The sequence below is a fragment of the Serinus canaria genome, chromosome 6 (assembly GCF_022539315.1).
Source record: "Serinus canaria isolate serCan28SL12 chromosome 6, serCan2020, whole genome shotgun sequence".
NCBI classification, from domain to species: Eukaryota; Metazoa; Chordata; class Aves; order Passeriformes; family Fringillidae; genus Serinus; species Serinus canaria.
The window spans coordinates 20,034,860-20,057,621 of NC_066320.1; the positions used below are offsets into that span (position 1 = coordinate 20,034,860).

General features: G+C 38.3%; 1 protein-coding gene across 8 annotated transcripts in view; it reads right to left on the bottom strand.

Annotated features, from left to right (window-relative positions):
* The window catches only part of BLNK (B cell linker), an 89,352-nt gene that overhangs the window by 18,133 nt on the left and 48,457 nt on the right, over positions 1–22,762 (bottom strand). For 6 of the 8 annotated variants that reach the window (XM_009087277.4, XM_050976611.1, XM_050976610.1 and 3 more), the window contains 7 exons: positions 11,848–11,913; positions 6,547–6,603; positions 4,475–4,524; positions 3,489–3,529; positions 2,511–2,667; positions 1,243–1,412; positions 676–757 (listed from right to left, as the gene is read on the bottom strand). In XM_009087277.4, the coding sequence (XP_009085525.3) occupies positions 676–757; positions 1,243–1,412; positions 2,511–2,667; positions 3,489–3,529; positions 4,475–4,524; positions 6,547–6,603; positions 11,848–11,913 (623 nt within the window). The remainder of the gene's footprint in view (positions 1–675; positions 758–1,242; positions 1,413–2,510; positions 2,668–3,488; positions 3,530–4,474; positions 4,525–6,546; positions 6,604–11,847; positions 11,914–22,762) is intronic. The other 2 variants (XM_018910755.3, XM_018910756.3) reach the window with 1 other exon arrangement.

Here is a 22,762-nt window from a genome sequence, read left to right on the forward strand (position 1 = left end):
ACACATATATTTATATATATACACACACATTTGTTTACAAACTAACAATGTAACATTTATACAATAAGAATTGACATCAAATAACAACCTTTTGTGTGACCTTGAATAAATCAACTGAGTCAAAAAGCAGCTCTCATTTTAAAAAAGGAGGATTATTCAGTATTTCAGCCTTTCTGAAGAGGTTTGATACTGTCAGTAATGTCAGAGAGCAGAACTACATGCTCTTCTCTGTTTAATTTTCACCTTTGGGCTGCAGTAGTTTCATTCTCTAGCTAAATATACTTATATATAAGTGAGATTAAAAAAATAAAAGCAAAGTCTGTCTTTATCTACTAAATATCTAAGCACTTCAGCAAACAGAGAATTTTAATGCTACTACTCCCTTGGATAAGAAGGCAGGTCATATGTCATGAGAAGCCTCCTGGTTGTACAAGGGCTGGACTTTGAAATAGCTGAGAGAGGCAGAAATTAAACATGTCTTCCAATAAAGTTAAAAATAATTTTCCTTGGCCTTGTCATAAGCCAAAGGAGCCAACTGCCTTTTTGCAGGCTGTCATCTCTTTAATAGCTGCCTCTCCACTCTTTGAACCCTAGAAACAGACATTATTTTACCCTTTTTTTTCACTTTTATTCCTAACAAAGCAATAATTATAAGCTTAAAAGACTAAAACTCACATCTTGTAGGTAGTGACATGCTGCCTTCTGTGGGTTCAATATAGTTATCATCATCATTGTCCACTGGCACAATGTAGTTATCCTATGAGAAATGCAGGACAAAAATCTCTCAGTTAAACCTCCATCATGTCATCAAACTGTTTGGATTGCAGCCCTGGCAGCAGATTACAATAGCTGCCATTTCACAGGGACTCCTAGCTCAGACATTTCTCATCCTGTGTGGAAGGGAATCCCAAAGATTGAAATCCCTTTATGGAATTATTCCACTGGTGTGTGGAAGCCCCCCCTTCCCTCTGGTCCTGGAGCAGCCTTTGATATTACTCTCTCCCCACTGCCTGCAGATTGTTACGGATGATCGGGAGCTATTCCATGGTCTAAAGAGCCTCCCTGATACTCAAAGCAGGCAGATATCCTCTAGGATGCATCCTCTAGGAGTCAGTGTGGCACTTGCAGGTCACTGTTAGTGATGTACAAAATCATTTGTACTACAAAGGCTAAGAAAGAGCCCAGCCCGTGGCATTGCTGTGACATTTACTCAGTTATAACAAGTATATATCTAAACTTTACCTCATCATCACTGCACTCCTTAGGCTTAGGTGGCACTTTTGGTTTTGCAGCAGGAGATGGCAATGGCATGGATGGCACACATGGTTTCTTTGGTCTGGACATGGCTGGACTAGGTGTACTTGGGAGGGGTTTGTTGATGGGAGGAAGCTTCTGGTGACCGGTGCGATTGTCTTTTAATTGGTAGAAAACAACAATTTTAGTAAAAATTACACATTAGTCTCTGCACTTTCTCCTGCTGCTTGGGCAAAAGTCTTTGCTGTGGCTGCAGCACAGGTCAAATGGCAGAGCTGGGCACAGCTGGACCTGATGTTGAGATTTGTGTGTAAATAGGTCCCGTTTCCTTGCTCAGGGCAGCAGCCTGGCCCTCTCCATCAGGCACAGTGGGTGCCCAGGCACTGGCTGCTGTAGGAACTCCTGGGGAAGAGGTGGTGGCTGGGTGCTGTAGTGCACATGAGACGTGAGAAAAATGACACTGGGTGGGACTGGAACATGAATTATGCCAGGTTCTCTGGGGTGTCAAATCCTTCCCTTTTCAAAGAACAAACTTCTATGAGTAATTATGTGGTATTTTAACACTTTGATGAATATTCGACAACCAGTAACAGTCTGGTGTCATACAAAAATGAAAGCGGGCATCATGTCAATGTTTCTTTTCTCCATGTCTCAAATCTTCACCTAACTGAAGCTAACTTTCATTAACTTCAATGCAATCTATCCATGGTTGAAAAGAATCAAACCAGAAAGGAAAAAAATCCCTTTATACTGGACTGATGAAAATAAAATCTTGATCCTGTCCTGTCTTTCAGGATATTTATCATCCTTAGTACCAATTTGGAAAGAGTGAATATTTGGACTACTGTTTTACTGCTTTGGGAATAATAACAGAAAAGTTTAAGAAGGGACCTGTCTAGTCTTATGTGCCTTATCTTTAAGAGTAATTGCTGCATCAATATATGTGGATTAATTTGGAACCTGAAGTTAATAGTACCTCCCAGACCTCTGCTTGAATTTTGTCATTAGTAGATGTCTAGCACAGTCTCTAGAACACATTATATTAAAATGATAAATATCACTATTGGCAATACTCACCTGTTTCATGTTGTAATAAAAAATATAAAATCATACCCCTGAATGCTTAAGATCTGAGTATGAGAATTAAAAGCAAACTGTTGAGGAAAGGACAGATTAGTGCATTTGGGGCCTCTTCTCTTCTGGTACTGATCAAAAAGCAATTATCAAAGTGATATAGTTAACTATTCCATAACTACCTGCATATTCCCCCCTAGAAATAGGGAATGCAGAGGGAATCTTCTTTTTCTCCTTCTCACTTGGAGGTGGCTCATAGCTGTCATCAGGGTTCTCTTCACTGGGGACCACATACATCTCAGAGTCAGAGTGGTCATCTGGATTTTCATAATCGCTGTCCTAGAAAGACAGAACTCCCCATTTCTCATCTCATAGCACTCTATAACACAAAATTACAACAATGCACCCTTGAACAGACACATCATATTCCCTTTTTGTGCTTCCTCTTGCAAAGAGGCACTCCTACCTCCTCCCCTTCTGCTCCTCACAAGAGGTCCCTGTCTTTTTGCTATCTCCAAGGAGTCCTTTCACCTCAAGAGCTCAGTCTTCAAATTATTGACCAATAGCTTATTTCCTTTCCCAGTACAGTTCTTTTCTAGATCCAGCCAGATGGATCTTGGTGTGTGTTGTCACTTCCTCTCCTTTTCCAGTTAAAGTCAAGACCTGACTCCAGAAGGAGACTGGTCACTTCAGGCTGACAGCTGCACCATTACTTCACACGGCTGACAGCCGTGAATTGCTTCATTCTAGTGTTTTCTAAAATCTTAGCAGAAGTTTTCATTTTTAGTAAGAAGTGGCTTTCCTCTCTTCACCCCTCCCACCCTTCCTGCCCCAAATAAAACCTTCTTCTGATTTCTGAAATTATTGTTCAGTTTTGGAAGTCCCTCAAATTGATGCCACCTGCTTACTTATCCATAAACCTTAGTGTTCGTGGCTACCATTGACTGTGCTTCTGAAAGTATTCTAAGTTGAATGTAAAAAAATGGAGGCAGCTAAAAATCAGTGGCTACTTGTGAATTAAACTGAGGTAAAAAGTAACAACACTTCAATAGTTTTTAGTTCAACCACAAGTGGATGATTTTAAAACAAACTTTTATTATTATTTCTTGAGCTAACTTGTTGCCACAGTAACATCCTACTAGCCCAAAATATGTACTTACAAAATCATCTGACCATTGTTCCTCTTCATTGTCTGCATGCTCTAAACCAAACATTAGAGTTATTTAAGGAGATGTAATAGTGAACATAAACGTTTGTCTTAGGCTGGTTTTTCAATCTATAGTTATCATATTAAGTTAAAAAAGAGTGAGCAAAATTTCCAAACAGTTCTGAGTAACACATCTATTTGGACAGAATAGTAAATTAAATGCCTTTTTGCTTATTTTTGACAAATTATTTCAGAACTGTTGGAAAAGCATTAGAAAATGACAAACTGTGTCTGACCAGCAGAGCACACACTTTACCCCCAGTGTCCTGCTAATGCATCTCATTTTTAAGTAGGGGTGACAATTTCTAGATAATGGAACTCTTGCTGACCTCTGGGTCCTGGTTTAGAGTTGGTTAAGTGTTTCTATTAAACAGGGAACAGTTACCTGAAAAGTTCCAAACTCTGTCCTGCTTTCTTCTATTCTTATCTTAACAAGATGGCTGTTAACTTGTAAAAATAGCCATGAACTAGTTTGTGGGCAGGGCTGTATGATAACCAAGTAAAGGTTTACCTTTAAGATAATTCATGGTGACTCTACCTTTAAGATAATTCCATTAATGTAATGATGACATCAAGAATTAAGATTTTAAACCTGTAATGATGCATTTGTTCAATTTCTTCTGTATTTACTTTCACAGTTTCTGAAAGAAGGGGCTGCATGCAAATTCTCCATTTTTACCGTAGCCTTGATACAGAACTCTGATTAAGACTGATTTTGAAAGATTGTTTACTTGCTACTCTTTATGCTGGCACAATTAACCATTTCTTTCTTGCCTTTCATTTCAGAGGTGTGAACTACCTTCAGAGTTGTTGATAATGGTATCTTGTTCTCTCATTAAAAACAAATTATGAGGCACTGTATAGCTGAAATACTGTTAGGCATACAGCTAGCAAATTAACACAGACATGCAGTTTAAATTTACATGAATGCAGCCTTACCTGAAGCATAATCCCTTTGTGGCAGACTTGGCGGTGGCTTTTTTTTAAGGCTGTAAATTATAATTATTACATTTATGATCTGATCAGTAACATTCACTAGAAAAGAGTATTAGCCAGACACATAAAAAAGCTGTTAACTAAAGATACCCGCAGCTAAAGAAACACAGATTACCATCACAGATGCTTAGCAAATAGCAGTAGAAGAATGCTTTCAAAAACTAGAAACTGATAAAATAATAGAATAGAATCTGAGAATTTAATATATTTTTTTCACTAAGAACATATATTGAAAGGACAGCTTCTTTGCTCACCCCACGTCTTCATCTCCAGAAAGAGATAAGATAGGGGGCAGAAATAAATGATGATCTATCAGAAGATGAAAATCTGTTCAGGTTCACGAAGGCTTTATTAAGACTATGGCATAAGAAAGTGGTGTAGCACTCTCCATTTGTATTTTTAGAACTAAATAATTTTGCATGCACTTGATTTGATGGTTAATATTTAAATGCATACCAGGTCTCTCAGTGAAAAGATTCTACTTTTTATTATTTTATGATGTTATGTCCCTTTTTTGTAATAACTCTTACAATGTCATCCCACACCAAGTGAATCAAAAGATGATTGATTTGTAGAAATACTGAAAGGATCTTTTTGGCTATACAGGTAGGTTCATAAGTATGTGCACATAAATATATATCTCTAGCAAGCAGAAGTACACATATGTGTAAATACACAGACATATATATATGTTTATATGTGTGTGTGTATTCATATATACTCCTCCTTACTAACTTGCAGCTGTCCAAAGAATACATTGAATTACAGTCAGTTATTTCATTACCCTGTAATGAAAGAGAAGAATTTGGGTTTAAAGTCAAGATGAATAGTGTATGTGTGGCATCACAGGCCAGACTGATGCCTCTGCAGAAGGAAAAAACAACAACCCTTTGTTTTTAGTAGCCAGATAAAACATTAAGATAATTAATGACATTAAAATTATTCTTTAAAGTGACTTTTGAACATGGTCTGACAGCTTCCTTGTAGCACTGATGAGATCTCACTGTGGACCTGAGGCTTTGTCTACTAAACTGATGACATCACTCATTCTTCAGTCAGGTCCTAACAAATTCATTTGCAAAAATAAGCAAATAATTAAAAAAACCACATCCCCAAAGAACTGAAAATGTTTTTTTGGGATCTCTGAGCAATAGTGTTTACAAATGTTGTTTAACCACTCGAATCTGACACTCAATATTTAGGTCCTATTTAGGCTTGCTGCCTGTTCAGGTACCACTTTTACTCAGGGTGGTGGCAGGCTGGCACTACCACATCAACTTACAAATTTTCCTGTCTGTTTTGAGAAATGCTTTGGCTTCATTTGGGTTGAATTAATGGAATTCTGTTGCTCAGACAGTCACCAAAAACACTCCATGCATGAATCCATCAATGAATAAATGGTGTGGGTATTGCTAAAACTCAAAAAAGAGCAACCCCCCAAACCAAACAAAAACCAAACCAGGAAGATTATTTTTGCAGTGCTAGCCTGCTTTGTTCATGGCTAACAACACCGATGATGGATACCTCTCTCCTCAGAGGTTTTAACTTCCTGAAGCATAATGTAACTTCCTGTACAAACAGTAAATTAAAAAGCATTCTCAACAGCTCTGCTCTGGTCTTCTGTCCAGGTTAGCACAGCCATGTTAGAAAGAAAATCCCAGGGCCACTGCCAGGGCTCATCTCACATCTTAGGAAGAGGAGACCAAGATCTCTTGATGTATTTTACAACACGTCTGCCACGAGTTGTTTGGAAATGGTGGAGACTTGGAAAATAGTGGAACTGAGGCAACAGTAAGAGGCTGTCTGGGTCATGGTATGAAGTACATGGCTAAGCAATATCACACATTTCTCAGCTGCTAAACAGAAATCTTCCACACTTGGTCCCAGGCCCTGTAAATCCTGGCAGTGGCCCTGGCAGAAAGTGTAAATACGTTATAACGAAAGCACACGAGGGAAGAACAGAGGTCTGTGTCTAAGCAGCCTATCGTGCCATGTGCAGCTATGGAATAGCATACCGATCCCAAGTATCTTTCCCAGTTTTGCAAATTAAGGCCACTTGTTCATTTTGGAACCTGAATATCAATAGAAGAAAAGAAATAATGTTTCTGTCACAGAGCTGAAACAGTTCACGGCCACATCTATATTTGCTAGAATCTTTTCAAATACGCTATTTATTCTAAAATTCAAATCCACTTAAAAAGAAGTTTTCACGGTACTGGTATGATTTTCTGAGTGCCAGAACTGGAATCCAAGCTCTTTTGAAGTCAGCTGGAGCTTCACTTTACAGGAGCCGGAGCTCTACCCTATGTGCAAACCACAACACAAGCTCAAAACCCTACGCCAAGGCGTGGTCACCCAGCTACTGCAGACTCTGACCTCACTGTCACACAGATCCTTGCAGAATGGCAATTGACTCTGTCCTGTTCCCTGAAGTTAATGAGAAGGGACTGCAAGAATCAAATGCCATCCAACTGACCACGCACATTTAAATGTATTTAATCCTAGTACATATATTGGAGCTTCAACAAATAACCAGGTAGCACTTGAGACACTTCATATGTTATAGATGCTTCTCACATAAGAACAGAATGCAGGGTATAGAAATTAAGCTTTTAAGAATATAAACTTTTAAGAGAATAATTTTTGAGATAATGAATTATTCCATTTTAAAACAATGCATTCCAAGATTTCCCCCTATAATTTGCTGAGCTTGATCCAACAAAACATTTAGGCATGTACTTAACTTTTCTGACATATCTGGTCCTGCAGGAGTTGCAAACATTAATTACTTAGAATTTGTAGCACATTTTTGTTTTCCTGCATTAAGTGAAGAATTTTAAAATGAACAGCAGCAGAGGTCTGGCTGTTTTGCTCTAGCAACACTTGTTTTTTTTACAGACTATACCCAGAAAAATAACCAAACACACATATTAGTAGACCTTTACACGTAGCACTTAAATTTTCCCACAGGTGTATTTCTCTACTAGTGTTTCTGCTCAGTCCCCCAGCATTTAAGATATGACTGAAAACTCTTTGCTTTCAAAAGTCCCTTGCTTTTTTGTATTTTTAAGTCTGTGCAAAGTCCACTCCCTTGTTAGGAACCCTTTTAACAATAGTTTTTACTATAAAAATTATAAATTACTATAAAAATTAAAAATTATACCGGTATCTTTTCTGCCCTGAGTATTTCTAAAGATTATAGTATGTATTAGCTTTACATGCACTAGAACATCACACTTGTGATTGCACAATTAATTAATTGAACTTTGCCAGAAACATTTTCAGAGGTCCAAAAGGTGTGATGAGAACAGATAAACATTTCCTGAACTGTGTATTCCTAGTGGAAGAGTTTGTCATACATTTGGAATTATGCAGCAAATGTACAAGACAAAATTAAATTGAAAGGGATTTTTTTCTGAAATTGTTATTACGACTCTTTCACACATGTTCTTACAATGTGCTATGGCAGTTAGAGTAATAAATATCCTGACACTCAAAACATTCTATTCAGTTACACAGTAATTTTCATGTTTCTTCAGCATAACAATTAAAATTAGGTATTACACTTTTTCCTGTTTTCTTTTTCTAAGCATGGTACAGCTTGATTTGGTACTTTCTCTCACTGTTTGGTTCATGAAATACTGCTTTTCCCTCTGCCAAGGGTTTGATCCTGAATATCTTTTAGTTGTAGCTATGCAGGTTGAACAGACATTTCATGACACAACTATTTTTCTGCCTGAAGTTACTGCCTAAATTATAAATGGTATAGAAAAATGGACCACACAAATCTGAAGCAAAGACTTACCCAACTATAAAGCTGGGTAAAGCATCTTTGTTCCATTTTCCAGGTCACATGGCAAATGTTCAAGAAATAGACACATTTGGATAGTGTGCAGTCAGAAGCATGAGTACAAATGCATGGTTTCTGATGGCTTTCTGAAGGATGGGAAATTGCAACACGGAGAAAAAACTGAACTTCTTGTTTCTTATTCAACACAGTAGGTCAGCACGTCCAAAACTTCAGGTCAAGTCCTGACTTTGCTGTGCTTGCAGTGTGACTTTTAACACCCAACTTGAGTGGAGCCAGGATTCCACTGAACAAAGCCTAGAGGCTTAAAGCTTATGATGTACAGATGAGTGCTCTGTCTTTACAGCGTGTTTCAAGCACAGGCCACCATCCTACATCCTGAAACCTATGACTGCTCTGCTTCCCAGTCCTGTATTACCAAGATGTGAGCATGAAAAAAATGCCCCCAGCTCTCACTGTTTATCCAATGCTGGCTGGACTCATTGCTTCTACACCTGAGTACATAATCCTCCTTGACACTGTGATCTGCACAGCAGCTGGGACTCAGGGCTGTAAACAGCTTTGCATGTGATTAAGGGCAAGCAGGTGACAGCTACCCTGCAGTGGCCAATATTTCTACTGCCAGAAAATGTTGAGTTGGAATGGGGAGCAAACAGAAACTTTTAAGCAATGAAAAAACAACCTTCCTATTTCTTTGCTGTGACCAGGATTGCTCAGCCTGCTTTCCACAGACCTTTAAGACACACATGGATAGTAGATGAATTCATCCCCACCTGGACCCCACAGATGAACTAGACTGGACAGCAAAGGTTTTGAGACACATGACCTTTTACATTTCTGCATAATCAGGAGCCAATCCAGATTTTAGAAGTGTTTAACAAATACTGCTAATAAGTCATTAGTTAGTCACTGCATTTCACGAGTATTTGATAATTCTTTCAATTTGTAGTAGAGGCTTACAGCACACATCTGGGTGACAACTTTAGGCTTCAGATATGCAAGTACACAATTTGAATTCTCTAAAATTATTTCTACTTATAATAGGCTTGATTTTGATTTTCTTTCCCAGCATAAGGATCAATCTATGCTACACAAAGCTCATTTTAAAGTTTTACTGCTTCAGTCATGTTTAGAACCTTGACATTTAATAAAATAATCCTTTAACTGAAATGGAAGTAGTAATCATCTGGATAACCATGTTTTGTTTGTTTTTACTAACAAAAAGCCCCCAAAGATTGCATAGTAAGGAACACAAGCAGCTCTAATTCTGTAAAGCTTAGCACCTCTTGTACAAATCCTTATCAGTGCTGTCAAGTCATGCTTTTATTGCAAGTCTCATTATGTGCTGGGTTCAAGATCTGAACTCTGAAGTCATGTGCAAATATTAGAAATTCTTCAATTTTTAAAAACTAAATTTCTGATCTTCATAACTGCAAAAGCAATTATTATGACTCAGATGAATCACAGTAACATCAGAAAGATTATTATGCTTTTATACCTCATGTTCTTATACCTGTGAGATCTGACATGTGAGCTTTGTGCTGCAGTCATACTTTGAGTTTTTATGAGTCTGCTCTTTTTTATATATATATATATTTTTTTTTTATCTTGAGTGAATCAAAGAATTGAAGTGCTATAGGAGCAATCTTTGACACTTACTGATGACCTTCTGAGCTTCTGCTACATTTGGTTCATGTTACTTCTCCCTTTTCTCTTCCCCTCTTTAGGAAAGACGCAATCAGAGCAACTGATTATCAGCAGAATTCATGTTCAGGCTACTATAGGAGTCACTTTGTAGCCTCAAATGATAAACCTTAGATGCTTCTGTTGTTTCTGTCATCTTTCCTCTCTGAAGCTTTTGAACTGAGTCCACTGGAACATTATAAATTTACAGTTAAATAACTATTGTGAAGTAGGAAGTGACCCTTTATTAAAAAGCAACAACTATAAGAAACCCTCTTTAACCCCTTCCCCTCCAAAAACCCACCAAAGCCTTGGTAGCTCTTCCCTGTCAGCAAGTCCCAGGTGCAAATGAGTTTTTTGTAGATGGATGGTGAACACAGTGGTCACTGTGTTAAAAACAAGTTAACTTAAAACCCCAAGCAGTTGAAAGAGGGCCATTTTATGGGAAAATCTCTTTTGAGCTTACAAAAGAGAGTTTAGCAAGTATAGCAACTGACTGTGATTAACTGTGAACTGCAGCAACCTTAGAGTGAAAGAGGAAGAGTAAAGGAAAAAAAAATCTCAAAAATCTATCAGATAGATCAGGTGTTTTACCATCACAGCATGCTCAAGGCGTGTGGGCAGAAAACACAGCTGTGGAAACGAGAGCACAAAGGGGGGCTTGGAGGCCAAGATTACCCCTCCTGCCTGGGGAACAGGAGAGCTGGGCAGTCCTGCTGCTCCTGGGAGTGAATCCCCTGCTCTGGCAGCTGCAGCAGCTGCCCACGAACAGCAGCCCTGCCCGGGCTGGCAGCAGGGCCAGGAGCTGAGCCAGCCTGGCTCTCCAGAGCTCCTGCACAGCCACACCTGGCAGGGCCCCACTGCTGCTGCCAGCAGCTGACTGATCACTTCAGCTACACCGAGAATTAGCTGCCTCCCTTGAACTCAGCCATCAAGGTCCCTCTTGCTTCCATGTGTCTTTTATGTACAAGAGCTGTATTTCTAGAATTTAACATGGTTGTCCTGGAAACACTGCAGATAGGTGTTGTAATTAACTTCTAAAAGTACTTAATACTTTTGTTGCCAAAGACCCATGTAAAGAAACACATCTGAATGAGAAAATCACATCCAAATGGAATTTCAATGCAAATGAGCTGTTGCATTAAGAAAAGTGTACTAAATAGCTAATTGCTTTAAATAGATGTTTGTCTGGAAACAGTGAATAGTGTATTCGTTAGACAAGGATGCAAAATTACTGGAATTTCTATGTATAAATAGATATGAATATTTTATAATACTTTCATGCCCATGACACAATCTGCATGCTGTTCAGTATATCTTACTAGAATAAGGGTGCTAGGTAATGCTGGATTTTGTTTTATGAGACTGAAACACAGGAGGACTTTGCATTTTTATGGGAATTTTAAGTATGATGTCTGACCAGTTGGTTCAAGGTGGAACTCAAATTCAACTTAATTGCAGCAGGAAGCCTAAACAGCTGCCTAAGGAGAAAGGCACACATGCAAACAACTAGCAATGACCATTCCCAGCAAACATAAAAAAAAAAAAAAAAAAAAAAAAAAAAAGCTCTTCACTCAAATACTGTTTTTTTTCCAAGGCTACAAACACAACCTATCATTGGACTCCAGTTCTGCAACTCCTTTATAATAGTTTTAATACTGATGACAATCCTGCAGGGCACAGTCTGAACCAAAGCCCTTGCCATGCACTGAAGTGCATCCCTCTGGAATGATATGGTCCCATCACTAAAGTACTACACACCACTCTGCTCATAATACAAACTTCCCCACATTGATTAAACTAGGGACTGACATTGCAAACTTACTTTTTGAACTTGTTTATTATCCCACTTTCATTTTTCTTGATGTCATGCACCATCTTTTGAAGCTTCCTGTAAGATATTAAACAAAGCTAGTATTAATTTACCAAGTGGTTGAACATTAATATAAATTAAGAAAAATACGCTCAATATATCCTCAATAAGTAGTTTAATTGTTAAATCAGCATGAAGTTTTCCTTCCTTTTAAGAAGCTCTTTAGCATTATTTGTTATCCTTCTAAATACAATTAAATACAGCATAAACAATCAATTTAAGAGTAAGTTCATCAGGAAAAAATAAATCCTTGCCTAAATTAATAGTTTAGAATATTTAAATGTAGATATTTTATCTAGAACTGACTTCAAAACTCTGCAAGGCTATAACGGTGACGCCCTCTGACTTCTGGCCATATATGGGACACTTAAATATAATGAGAATAATGGACAAATAAGTCACAAGTACATCTTTAACTCCTGCTGAAAACTCAAACTGATAATTTACAGCAAAATTATACAGTGTTACCTGCTAATTTAAAGAAATTAATTACTTCTAGTTGTGAGAAACAGGTGTACAGCAAAATGCTCCAGAATTTCCAACAACAATATACTGCACCTATAAGAGCAGCCTGGATTATTATCTAAAGTAACCAGACACATTAAATCTGAGGTGAAAAGCTCAGAAGAACTTCTCCTTTTTCTGTTGTATTTGTTGGGGTTTTTTTCTTAACAGATCAGCTTCTGGTTCTGCTTGAAACATCAGAAATAGCCATCATCTGCAGTTTGCAGTTTCTGTGCTGTGCCCCAGCTGGCACCTGGCAGTGTCTATAAATGAAAAGTAATGAGGAATGAAAAGAATGAGAGGAGATCTAAATGGTTTAGTTCTAGTTTGGGGAGAATGGTTGTAAGTGTTTGTGTTTCTTCTAAAAGCTTGCCAGACTTCAATTAGGGATGGATGTCAGCATCAGTTACATTTCCTTTGTTGTTTGTCGGAGATAGAACTCACCAACAAAAATCTAATTGTAGATTTCTATCAGAATATTGCTTATTGCTCATCACTGACACTAATATCTTTGCATTAGCAAAATTATTATTTTTTTAAAGGTGGGTTTTTTTCATGTTACTGGTTTAATTCTATATTGTAATTTATTTGCTAAAAAATCTTCACACATGCATACAAGTAAGTACAAAATTGGTAAGTACAAGTACTTGAATTAGTTTGCTTTTCATTTGATCATATTTAGGTGAATTGATTAGAGCATCATGGATCTTCCATGAATCTTGAATAAGGCTACAGTTTAAAAGATCATTTTATTACATATTTATATTTAAAAAAGGTGCATTTAAATTAGGAAATCACTGGTGCTATTATGATATTTTTTCAAGTAGATGGACTGAAATGAAAACATTCCCATTTTTTGCATAGTCAAATTTCTTAAAAATCTGTCTCTTCTTCCTTACCCTTTTTATGGAGGCATTTAGGTTTCTAATTACAACTTTGATAAATTAGAGAGTACCCTAATATGAATTAGTGTGAATTTCTTCAGCTTTTAAAGTTACATAGCTCTTTGTAGGAGTTGTCAAAATACTTGATTTTTGTCCCTGGAGAATTTAACTTGTCTGAAGCCTGTAAGAGTAAGCAGATAACCAGTGCACTAAGTGGGAAGTGTAGGAAGCCATCAAGCACAGCTGATCTCCTGTTTAAGAGGAATCCCCTTCCACCCATAAAGCTGAATGAGCTGCAAAAACCAGTCTGTCCAGTCAGCTGGAGGCTGAAATTTCTTTAACTGCCAGGCCATATAAAAAGCAACAACTGAAAAGTTTTAGGAAGAGCTTTCTGTCTGATTTGTCATCTCAGAGAGACAGAAGATGAGAGGCAGATAGAAAAGTCTATGGCAAGCGGGTTCTCCAAATCCTTAAGCACTCAATCCCAGGCCCAAAGGCCATTCCAGAGCTATGAGGAAAGTGAAACACAGAAGGGCATTGATACACCTAGAGTTCTGACTGAATCTACATATCTGACTAGCAGTAAAATACTTCTCCTATGGCTCTCAAATACTTGAGATTGTACTTCAAGAAAAGGGGTTTGTTGAGAGAGGACCTCACCAGAGCAGCAGCCCCGAGAGCAGCCAGGCAAGGGGGCTCCCACGGCCCAGTGCAGGCAGCCCTTGTGTCAGGTACAGAACTACAACCTCCTCCTTCTCAACACCTGAGTCAGGACCTCATCACCAACTAATGTTCATTCTCTACTGCTCTCTTGGGATGAGCAGATACTAGAAACACTCAAGGACCTCCATCAGCTAGTACTGTAAATAAAAATAATGAGTAATGCTTGACTTACTTTGCATTGCATATAATTAAAGATAATCAAGAGGTCAAACTTAGAGCTTGTAGCTAAAGAAGCAACTTTAACTCTTCATTAAACCTGTCTGGGATCTTTTTATGCAAAATCAGGTTTGCAGTTAAAAGTGCAGTCTGTGTTACTGCTAATCTTTAAAAACACATTTCAGCAATAGATATTTTGAGATCCATTTTAATTGTAACTTGCATAGAGTGGATGGGACCCTTTGATCAGGATCTCATGGCACACAATAGATTTTCAAAGTTCTGCAGATACTAAGTTTGGAAGTCTTGGCTGTAGGTGCTTCTAAAGAGTTTTAGGTTTCTTACAAGTACATTAGAAATGCTAATGGAAGGAATAAGAAAAAAGGCAGAAACCTAAACCAAAACTCTTTTTAGTTCTGTGTTGCTATTTTTGTAGCTAAAAACTCCAGTAATTCAGAATTATCAGATCAAATAACGAAGGGGTCAGTAGCAGTGATAAGTACTTGAAGGAAGGTGGAAAGTTTTCCCATTATAAATGCCATACATCCTGAAAGAAGGATTTGTTGTGTGCTTGCTGCACTCAAGGACTGGCAGAGCTGCCTAAAGATAAAACAAAATGAAACAAACCCACCCTCTCTTTGATCTGGTCACAGTTCAGGCTATGAGAAGTATGTGATGATGAAGTGAGGATGATGGGTAGACCTGGCCTGTGACACATCCCCACCTTCAAACATCACCTGGAAGCCTTTGGCTCTCTGGCATGCACCCCATCCTACAAAAGCTTTCCAAAGGTAAAATAGGTTTTAAAGAGAAAAATGAAGAAGAATAATGTGTGTAACAAGTTTTCAACTCAGATGTGAGATGAGGTACAGAGTCCCTAGACTTGAGAAACAGAAGTCTGTCTTGCCTTCAGACAGATTTGTGTAATATGGAATTCTCACACCATTTAGACTAGTTTTTGAGAAATTGTATTTATGGGTATTATAAATCTGTAATTGCTTTACAAGCAATATTGATTTGCTCAACATTAAGGGACCTGTATGTTCCTTCTCCTCCTCATCACATCAGTTAGGTCTTCAACTGATGAAGTTTACTTGGTTTTAAAACAGTAAAAATAATTTAAAAAATAAATCAGTAAATCAGACAATTTGCATGCTAATTGCATGTTCTTCTACCTTTTTGGGTATATCTGTTTCTCACTGACAGGACAGCCTGCAGTACAGTCACATTTTCTGAAGATGACTTTGTCCATTCACTTTAAGTAAGACTGTGGGTAGGTGTAGCACTCACTTTTGGCTTAAGAAAGGTGGATCACATTAAAACAAAAAAATGTTTTTCAGGGTTTTCATTTGTTTGGGTTCTTTTTCAGGCAAATTTAAATACTTGGCATTAGAAACCTAGCATGGGATTTAGTAAGTGCAAATTTAGACTTAAAACAAAAAAAATCTCCAAAAATACCCCAGGAAACAACCACAAAACAGAAAGCAAGGAAGAATATAACAAATTTGGAGAATAAAAGCTAAGCTATTAGAAGGTACAAAACAAAACTCAAAGAGCAGAAATCTAAAAATTATAACAGCTACTTCTGTTAATTAAAAAAACCTCCACATTAGAATATGAAACTAAAAGAACAGCATGTCCAGACCCCTCCTTTATTACTTTTCACAGCACAATTATCCCACCACCTCCTCCCCAGCTGGTCTTTGTTTTGTGTTTCTATTATTCTTCAGTTTTATAGAGAGCTATGCAGGTGACCAAATTCAGAAAGAAAGTTATTGTTTCTGGACAAAGGGAAGACTCCTGCTTCCTTTTGTGGGGAGAACCTGCTTACCTAGAAGGGGATTTGTAAAACTACCACTTGAGATTTTGAAAAGCATGTAGCTCTTATGTTGAAATATCTTCTCAAACTGAATTAACAAACAGGAAAAGGACCACCTTTCCTATGCCAGGCTTCCATGAAAGCAATGCTCCTGCCATGGTCTTTGTGGAAGAACATGGATTTTGGTGAACTGGGTGTCTTCTTAAGATGTATTTTCATATTAGTTGTCACTTTTGTGCTTCAAAGACAATGCAATTAAATGTTATAAAACAACTCTACCCCCTTCAGCCACACTTCTAATTCCTCAGTAGAAAGCAAAAAGAAATATGAAATAGAGAAAGCATCTAATTCCTCATTAGACCTCCTTCAGGTGCTTCAGATCTCTACATGCACACACCCTTATATTCTACCTGGAAAAGCAAGAATGGGAGTCATTTGCAAGGAAATGCCAGGTTGAATCAGCCACCTGGGTCACAGCTGGTGTTTTCTAAGGCTGTGATATGTGTAAAATGCATAAAAATGTGTAAGAGAGACAGCTGAATCCTTGAGGTGCAGTCAGATAAACCACTTCAGTAGTTACTGGTCCAAGGTAGGGCCTTAGGACCCCTCATCCACTCTGGGATTTTATCCACCCCTGCAATGGCTTTCTTGGTGGGAGAAGAGGAAGTTTGGAACTGGAGGTGGTAACCTGTGGCACTAAACCATCCAGTCAAGGCACTGAGCCTTTGATCTTTATCTGTAAAGCTATCTCAAAGCTGACAAGAGAAGTTCAAAGAGTTTTGATTATTGGGAGAAGTCAATTACAACTACCTATCTGAGAGGAAGAAGAAACAAGGAATTGTTCTCACCCGTGTTTGGGAGATGCACAAGGGGAAATGACAATAGTTTATATTCATTTGGACAAGAGTGTTGATTTCTTAAAGTCTCAGAAACATCCTCTTCTGCTCACTTTTGAATCATCCACTGTTTTGCCTAAAGGCAAACCCTGTAGTTAGAGCAGGTGTGTGTTGACATGGTACACACAGAGGCATAGAAAGGCTAAATATTGATTGTATTTTTCATCTTCATTTGTCCTCTACATAATCTTTACAAAAAAGCTGTCAGTCATCCTTGTACTGGTAAGTACTAATACTCACTGAGTTAACAGAAAATGTGGCATTTAAAGGAATAAATACATTCTTGACAGAAATCATGCCTAACATGAAAGTAAAAAGTGTAATTACTTTAGGGTGACTGGGAGTTCTGCATATTGAAAGAACCCATTCTAGGTTTTCAATGCTAAACATTGGAATTTGCTTGGAAACAAATAAACAAACCAACCATCCAGGGTTTGGACACCTCTTCCCTGTTATGCAGACTGCTCTCCCCTTTATCCCAACTGAATAACATCATAGGGAATACAGAAAAGAATGAGGTATTACACTATATAAGTGAATATTACATGTCACTCCTTGACATAAAAAGATAAGCTATGTTTTCTGTTCTGTAACTGACCTGCTCTGTTTTGAGCCCTTTTTTTTTGGTTTGCTGATCTTTTTTGCACCAGCTCTCTGGATGTCAGTTAATGGATTAAAAACCAAACCAAAACAAAAAAACAACTCCCACACAGAAACCACATTCACAAGACTTACTCCACTTTTCTTGAAGGTTTTCAGGCAGCAGGAGGAAGTTCAACCCATTAGGATTCTCTAAAATACAGTTTCAGCTAAAACTAAGTGTACTTCCCTGAAGGATTAGTACCCTACAGCCTGGCCACTGAAGGAGAACAACGGCAGAAATTTACAAGACTTAAGTGGCTTTTATATTTCAAAAAGAAGAGGAAGCAGAAAGGCATTGTAGGGAAATGAATAAAGAAAGGACCTGGTATGGATCCAGAATATTCCCACTGACAAACACTGCTGTACTTGGGCTGAAAGTGTTCTTGCTCAAGCTACAGAAGCATTATACCCGTCAGAGATGTGGGGTGGCACTGACAGAGACCTAATGGAGGCTGCTCATGGATCAGGTTTGTTTTCTTCTGAAGCCAATCAAATTTTGTTAAACTCTGGAGAAATTCCCTGGCTGGTCCCTAGGTCACTCTAATGGAGCCCACGTGGGCTGCCACTGAAAGGGGAAATTCCACTTCTCTCTGCCCTCTGTGCTTCCCCAGCTATGATGAATCATGGGAATTCCAGCTGGGAAACTAACTTCTTTTTTCTTTTGCCAACTTAGATATCAGCAGGATCAGACACAGCTCTGCCACGTGGTCACTGGAACCCTGCTGGTAGTGAGAGGGCAGAGTGAGCAGGGGCCTTGGGAGGGTAGAAGAAAGGGACCTGCTCTTTTGGCAGCAGCTCAGACTTATGCCAAATTCAACTGGCCATGTAGCTACAGCTCCAGTAGCACTTTGCTGCCTCTGTGCATCTTGCACAGATGCCTACAGCATCCATATTTTAAGATAGAAAGGAAACATTAAGACACATGGTATAGCCTCTTCTGTTAATAGCTTACTTCACCTGGTTTCCCCTTGAATTAAGCTTGAAAAACATATAGTCATGTTTTTCATATTATTGCCTCATAGTACATATGAGTACATGATGTACTCATAATTTACATTTCACATTTACATTTAAAATACCTTATTTCAATTATTTCTAAAGCATTTACTGTGTAGTAATTTATGTTGAGGTCAGAAACTTGTAGCATTGCACATCTGGCTTTGCTTATGTGTGGAAAATAAACTTGTTCAAAATGTATATACTAACCAATTAGGATAAAGATACTAATAGAATTTTCAAGCTTCTGTTACTCCTCAGTAATTTATTACAGCTGGCACAAACCAGACATATCTACATTTCATCCTCCTGCAGTTTACCAAAAATCTAAGATGATACCCTAAAGCCAAATGGGAAAGTACTGTCCCCTTCAGCCACCATTTTCCATCAATTTTTCAATTCTCTTGTCTGCTGAGCATATAAACTAATATGGTTTTCCAGTGGGGCTTTTCTGTCACGATTTATGATTGCCATATTTGCCTTCCAAAAGCAAAGCATCTATCACATTTTAATGTCCTGTGCAGTATGTAGATTTTGAATGATTCTGTAAAACTGTTTTGTTCTGCAATCAACATATACTGGGTACCTGCAATATCATATTATGATTTAATATCTAGCACTCTACACAGCTGTGTGGGGCACATTTATAAACTAATAGTAAAAAAGTTTTGCCACGTTTGCTGGAATGTTGTTTTTTTCCCCTTGGGCATGAAAATTAATTTATTGGGTTATTTGCTTGGTTCTTAATAATTTATTAAGTTACTAAAAAAACTAAAAAAACCACCCTATGTCATTAGATCAAATCTAAATTATTTGCTTCTGCTGAGTAACTGACAGTTGCAGGCCAAGGACAGTGTCACTTGTCATTGCTATGGTTGGCAAATGCTCCTACCCTGGGCAGTTATTTTAGCAGTTATGTTAGCAGGCCTTATTTTATTTGGAACATATTTTATTTGCCAATAACTTAGTAATTTTGCCAGCACAAGAAGAATGCAGCTATAGGTACTACATAAGCATAGCTGATCTTATGAACACATTACACCCTTACACTGCTGTCTACCTGCAGAGACTAAAGCAGGGCATCTCTTGATAGTTTCAATATTATACTGCATCATTTTGTCCACACTACCATAATTTTGTTTAAAACACATATAGATCACAGTCACACTTAAACATACTTTCTATAAACAGCATTAGAGGCAGAAATTCTTTGTAAGAATAAATCCTATGTGGTGGTTTAGTTTGGGTTTTCCCCCCTTTAGTTTGTGGGTGGGTGCTTCTTTTGGTTTTTTGTTTTTAATAAAAATTAGTGTGTTTCAGGATTGGTTGTTTTGGTTGGTTGGTTTATTAGCCTGGGGATTAGTCCAGATTGGATGACATAGCTGGAAATAAGAAAAGAAGCTTTAAAGGGATTGGTAGAATGAAGTGGTTGTGCAGATAGAAGGGAGTAAAGAAGGACAAATATAGATGGGATGGAGGCTATGCTGTGCTGAAGCAAGGTCAGAGGGAGAAGCAAGAGGATTTGACTGGAGAAGTCACACTGAGTGAAAGAATGGATTTTTGCAGTGGTATTTGGGGAAGTTTGCATTTCCTATCTCATTTTATTCCGAAGTCCAGAGACGAGAGAGAATTTATGAACTATTTAAGCTGACATAAAACTAGAGGAAATAGAGATTATAAAACTTTATCTTTTAATCAAAATCCTGTGCTTTGTATGGCAAACAGGACCTAACCATCCTACAGAAAAATCTTCTGTTTGTGCTCATCAGCACGGCAAGTGTAGCTGGTGTCCTCCTTTCCCTCTGCCTGTGAAACTCGGCTTTGAAGACTGCAAATCACTTAAGTGGGATTTCATGTGACCTTATGTTCAGCCTACACTTTGCTGGGCTAAAACACGGGTGTGCCACAAAAGCTGCTGCCACCACAGAGTGGTACTGTGAGTGGGAAGCTGTCAGGAGACACTGGAAGCTGAGACAGGCGGTGGCTTTGGGTAGCAATGAGTGCTGAAGAGCAGAAGCCCTTCCCAGCTGTTATGTCCTAAGGCAGATTAGACTTTTGCTAGAAAGGGGAGATCTCCAGAGCAGGTGGAAGAGCAGAAGTGAGGCTGAGAGAATTTGGATTGTTCAGCCTGGAAAAGGCAAAGCTCTGGGGTGATCTTATTGCAGTCTTTTAGTAACTGCAGGGGGTCTACAAGAAAGCTGGAAAGGAGCTGATTACAAGGGTATGCAGTAACAGGACAAGGGGGAATGGCATCAAACAGAGCAGTTTGGATATTAGGAAGAAATTCTTTACTGTGAAGGTGGTGAGGCACTGGAACATGTTGGCTTGAGAACTTGTGGCTGTCCCACCCCTGGAAGTGTTCAAGGCCAGGTTGGATGGGGCTTTGAGCAACCTGATCGAGTGGAAGGTTTCCCTGCCCATGTCAGAGGGATGGGAAGAGGATGGTCCCTTCCAACCCAAACCACTGAATGATGCTATCATTTGCAGAGCCTTTCCTCTGGACTCTGTAACTACTGAGAGGTTGAGATGTTAAAGTTGGATGTGGGGCTTGATGCCTAATTCTGTCATGGGGAACATTCTATAGGTTACTGCCAGTTCATTTCTTGCTTGAGTTTATTTTGGTTCTTTTGACCTGTTCAAGTTCACTGAGGTTAAAAACTAAGTTAAAAATTGCCTTGAAAAAACAGATTAAGTTTCTAAGACTGTTTGCTGCCACTAAGAGGAATTAGTAGAACTACTATAATAAAATATTTTCTTACAGTACAAAACTCATATTCAGATATTCCCCAAACATTTTGTCCAAAAGTAAATGCTCCCTATGGTAAAGCATCCTATACATAGGATGAAATTTGAGATAATAAATAAAATTTCAATCCCAAATGAATTATTTTTTTCTATTATACACTTTCAAGAAGACACATTGCCAGAAGATCCTCTGTTAAAGAAAAAGGCCCTGCAGTTAGAGCCAAGCTACCAGTAGAAAATTAGTAAAGACCATAAACACCTCCAGGTTTGACAGACACAGACATTCAGGCCTTAAGGAAACTGCTCTTGATTTTCATAGAATTAGGACTTAAACCCTTCTGTTTAACAAGTGGGACTAATACAAAATCCTGCAAAAAACCCCCAGACACACTTGTCCAACCTGAGAAAAGTAAACTGCCAGCTTATTTCCACTTTCTTTTAAATGGGCATTATGCTTGGAGATTGGGATTTTAAGCCTTGGAAAAGGCTGTTTGCAATCTGGAACTTCCTGACTGCATGACCTTAGGCAAGTGAAAGCATGTGGCACACTTTGGTTTGTGCCATGGTTTGCCCATCACCACAGGGGTGATGATGCCTCCAGAAGGACTTTGTGCTACACAGCAAAGCCAGCTATGGGCAGAAGGTCATCATTAGGGTTTGTGGTCATAATAAAAAAATGCAGCAAGTATGAAGAGTCAGATATAGTAGCTAGAAATTATTTAAGTACTAGGAATCATAGGCTTATAGTGTAGGGAAGTTAAATCACAAAAGAGTTTACAAGGTTAGTGCAGATTTTTCTTCTGAGCTTCCAACTTCCCATTACCCATGCTGCCTACTGTCCCTGATCATGAGTGCATCTATTTTTGTATGTTTGCAGCAAAATTTTTTTTCCCCTGAAGTTCAGTCTGAAATCCAGGCACACTAGAGCTTGCCATGGCAGTATGGCTATTGCTCACCTATTCAATCCACTCTCTTTGGGAGACAATTCAAAGCACCAAATTACTTCTGTGAACCACAGAAGATTAGTTTATCTCACAATAAATAACCAAGCCTTTGAATTAATTTTTCCTGACTATAAGGAAGCAGTTAGAACACACCATGTACTCTGAGGGAATATTTGTACAATCCTGTGCATGCCTTGTAAGAAACACTGTATAGAAATTAATACCAGAATTCCATGAAGTTCCAGTATTCCTGTGCAGCTATTACTGAAGTTAGTTGAGTGCTTGAGTGGCTTAACTGCAAACAATGTACACACCACAACATGTTAGGCAGACAGACATATAAGAACATTTATAGTTCTTACTGTAACTATAAACTTAACAAATGGAACATGCTACGAATTCAGATCTGACGTAAGATTTGCTAATGCAATAAAAAGCTAGGTCTGGTAGGCTCAACTATACCCATGGAGAATAGCTGAGCTTAGCAAAACCACATAATATCTAGTTTTTCAGGTCTACACTTAAAAAAAAATCAAAAGATCCTCTCTCAGACTCAAC